Source organism: Salmo trutta, chromosome 2, assembly GCF_901001165.1.
Source record: "Salmo trutta chromosome 2, fSalTru1.1, whole genome shotgun sequence".
Classification (NCBI taxonomy): Eukaryota; Metazoa; Chordata; class Actinopteri; order Salmoniformes; family Salmonidae; genus Salmo; species Salmo trutta.
This window is the reverse complement of record NC_042958.1, coordinates 23,554,226-23,557,199: the sequence shown is the minus strand read 5'-3', so window position 1 is coordinate 23,557,199 and position 2,974 is coordinate 23,554,226. Positions and strand designations below refer to the sequence as shown.

At 41.0% G+C, this 2,974-nt stretch overlaps 1 protein-coding gene across 4 annotated transcripts; it reads left to right on the top strand.

Annotated features, from left to right (window-relative positions):
- Positions 1-82: 82 nt before the first annotated feature.
- Positions 83-2,896, top strand: idi1 (isopentenyl-diphosphate delta isomerase 1). 4 transcript variants are annotated; one of them, XM_029699099.1, is made up of 5 exons: positions 83-151; positions 816-985; positions 1,425-1,517; positions 1,634-1,764; positions 2,010-2,896. In XM_029699099.1, the coding sequence occupies exons 2-5, from the start codon at positions 823-825 to the stop codon at positions 2,325-2,327; spliced, it is 705 nt and encodes a 234-aa protein (XP_029554959.1). In that variant the 5' UTR covers positions 83-151; positions 816-822; the 3' UTR covers positions 2,328-2,896. The 4 variants fall into 4 exon arrangements, with proteins under 4 accessions (XP_029554959.1, XP_029554969.1, XP_029554948.1 ...); XM_029699109.1 differs by having other exon boundaries at positions 133-151; positions 819-985; XM_029699088.1 differs by lacking the exon at positions 83-151 and adding an exon at positions 158-501 and having other exon boundaries at positions 819-985.
- Positions 2,897-2,974: the final 78 nt, after the last annotated feature.

Sequence of the window (2,974 nt, the reverse complement as noted above, 5' to 3'; positions counted from 1 at the left end):
CTATGTCATGTGATAAGGCATACGTTTCCCATCACTAGCCAATACGATTTCCGTTTCTGTAAGAACCAATGATCAACTCAAACGTCAGCGATGAGCAAATTTACAAGGAAGCTTACAAGTGGTGTGTACTGATAATCGTCGGAAACAGAATGTAAGTAAAACATAATTTCTAGTGCTGAAACTGCATTGCGCATTTATAAGGAGTTGTGCGTTCTTATCAGCGATTGTGTAGACCGTATTCTACGTGGATAGGTCGTTGTCCAAGGTTTAATTCCACTTGAACGCGGGAGGTGGTTCGATGGCGTGTTGGCGACCCCATCCTATCTGATTGGTCTTCGTTTTTGGTGTGGAGATGGTGCGCGGCTTGTGGGCGGTGCTACGGGTGGTGTCCGGCGAGGGACGTGCTTTGTTAAAGCCAAATATACCTGTTTCTGGAGGACTAGGCATTACAAGAAATCCTATATTTCACTCCACGTCTGTCTCTTTCAGGAATATATCAAGGTGTGTATTGGCTTTTTACTTACATCTATGCATTTGTTTACTCTTTTGCAATTGTCTGCAGCAGCAAACGCATCGTTTCTTGTGTCTGTGTATTGAAATTCCGTTAAACGTTACATGCGCCTGTTATATTAATAGCCTACGTAGGCATATATTTAAAGCCTTCTTGCCTCATATTACTGTACTTGAACTCAACTATATGTTCAAATAGTCTGCTGTCTAAATATAATGTTATATGCACCATTAACCAAGTCATTCCAATGTAGGTCGGAAACCTGTACGCGCCCATCCGCTAATCAAATTGTTGTTCTGCTCAGCAGTGGGATGCGAGGGTCTGCTGTCGGGATGCCTGAAATAAATACAGATAACCTGGACGAGAAGCAGGTCCAGCTGCTGGCAGAGATGTGTATCCTTATTGACGAGAACGACCAGAAGACTGGAGCAGACAGCAAAAAGAACTGCCACCTCAACTCTAATATTGACAAAGGTAGAGTGACAGCCCTATGGTTATGTGTCATCTCTGATTATTGCTGATATATACCCCACGTCTCTCTGAAGTTGGTCAACATTGTTGCAACTCACATTGACATGGAGTAATTATGGAGGATAAAATAAACAACTACATCATGGGTCCGGACCTAATTTCTGTGCTCTGTCACCATGGGGCCGCATGGCAAATTAAGTTTTATGTCTTGTATGTGAGTTCAATCATTTGCCTCACCTTGATCTTAGTCAGTGAAATACATAATACTTCATTGCACATTGTTTAACTCTAATATTAAAGTGGAGTCAGATATGAAATGTAGATTATTTAACCCATTATAACATTTGCTCTATATACTACACATATGAAAGCTGTGTTGCAAAGCCATGCAGCTCACTGTCATGTTGAATGGTAACTAATCAGATCATTTCTTCTGCTCCAGGCTTATTGCATCGTGCATTCAGCGTCTTCCTGTTCAACAGTGAAGACAAGCTGCTCTTACAGCAGAGATCTGATGCTAAGATCACTTTTCCAGGTCAGTAAACCACCCGCTGACTCTTAATCACTAATGTAACTTTTGTGTGCATTCATACCTATAGTCATCAGATCAGTAGTGAAATAATAACTGTTTTCCTCCCTGTTTCTGTTCAGGGTGTTATACCAACACATGCTGCAGTCACCCCTTACACACATCCAGTGAGCTGGAGGAGCTAGAGGCCATCGGGGTGAGGAGAGCTGCATCAAGACGACTGGAAGCAGAGCTGGGAATTCCCATGGATCAGGTACAGCTTTCATAGGTTATTCCCAGGTTATTACAATGTACTAACCATTTCATGTAATTTCTTAGTAAATATCTAGTAATTTGTGCACAGTAAATTAAAGTGCAACTGGATTTATTTTATGAAGTGTATAGTATTGAGACGGTGTTTGAGTGCTTTGAGATATGTATGATGTTGTAAGATGTAGCTACTGTATGTTTGATAATAGTTGCCCTTTGTTCTGATCATGTCCAATGGTTCACCCTCAGGTTCCACCAGAGGAGATGACCTATTTGACCCGTATCCACTACAAGGCCCAGTCAGACGGTGTGTGGGGGGAACATGAGATCGACTACATCCTCTTCATGCAGAAAGACATAGAGGTGAACCCAGACCCCAACGAGATCAAGACCCACTGTTATGTCACCAAAGAGGAGCTGAAAGAGATGCTGAAGAAGGCCAAGAACAACGAGTTACTGATCACGCCCTGGTTCAGCCTCATCGCAGAGACCTTCCTCTTCCAGTGGTGGGACAACCTGCAGAACCTCAAACAGTTCATGGATCATGATAAAATACACAGGATGTGATTCTGCGTAGGATGTGAATCTTTGGTTACCTCCCAAAATGGCACTCTATTCCCTAGGGGCCCTGGTAAAAAGCAGTACACTACATAGGGAATAGGGTACCATTTGGGATGTAGACATTGTTTGTGTAGGGTTTACATGGAAAGCTGCTATGAGGGACGTAGGGTACTTCAGTCTTACTAGAGTTTGAGAGTTGATACTTTTTAGATTTCTGTAAATTGAATAGAAAGAACGTTGTAGGAATGAAAATCAAATGGAATTGACCCAGTTTAAAAAAGGAATGATTATGAGGCAGTATTGAGGTATGAGTTTTGTATAGCTTGTACTGTATAACAATTTTTTTTTTATTTAGTAGCTATATAAGTGCCTGACTGTCACTGAGGCTAAGGTTGTTATGAACGTTGTTTTTAGCGATCTGGCACTGTTTCCCATTTCCCATTGTATGGTCATGTAAATGTATTATATGAATAAGAATAATTTTTGTTGCGTTTGTCTTCAATAAAATATCTAATTAGGGAATTAAATAATTTGACAAATAATAGAATTGTCCAATAAATATTTTCTTAAATGGAGCCATATACCTCTGACAATGCACTTCACACCATTGAACAGCAGGTGGCAGTAAACACCCACCTTAGTTTCAAAGGCTC

What these genes read in the sequence shown, in the direction of transcription:
- idi1 (XM_029699078.1), top strand. Translation starts at nt 353, where the DNA reads ATGGTGCGCGGCTTGTGGGCGGTGCTACGGGTGGTGTCCGGCGAGGGA. An exon ending in CAACTCTAATATTGACAAAG is followed by an intron (nt 986 to 1,424) that starts GTAGAGTGACAG and finishes CTTCTGCTCCAG; the next exon opens with GCTTATTGCATCGTGCATTC. An exon ending in TGCTAAGATCACTTTTCCAG is followed by an intron (nt 1,518 to 1,633) that starts GTCAGTAAACCA and finishes GTTTCTGTTCAG; the next exon opens with GGTGTTATACCAACACATGC.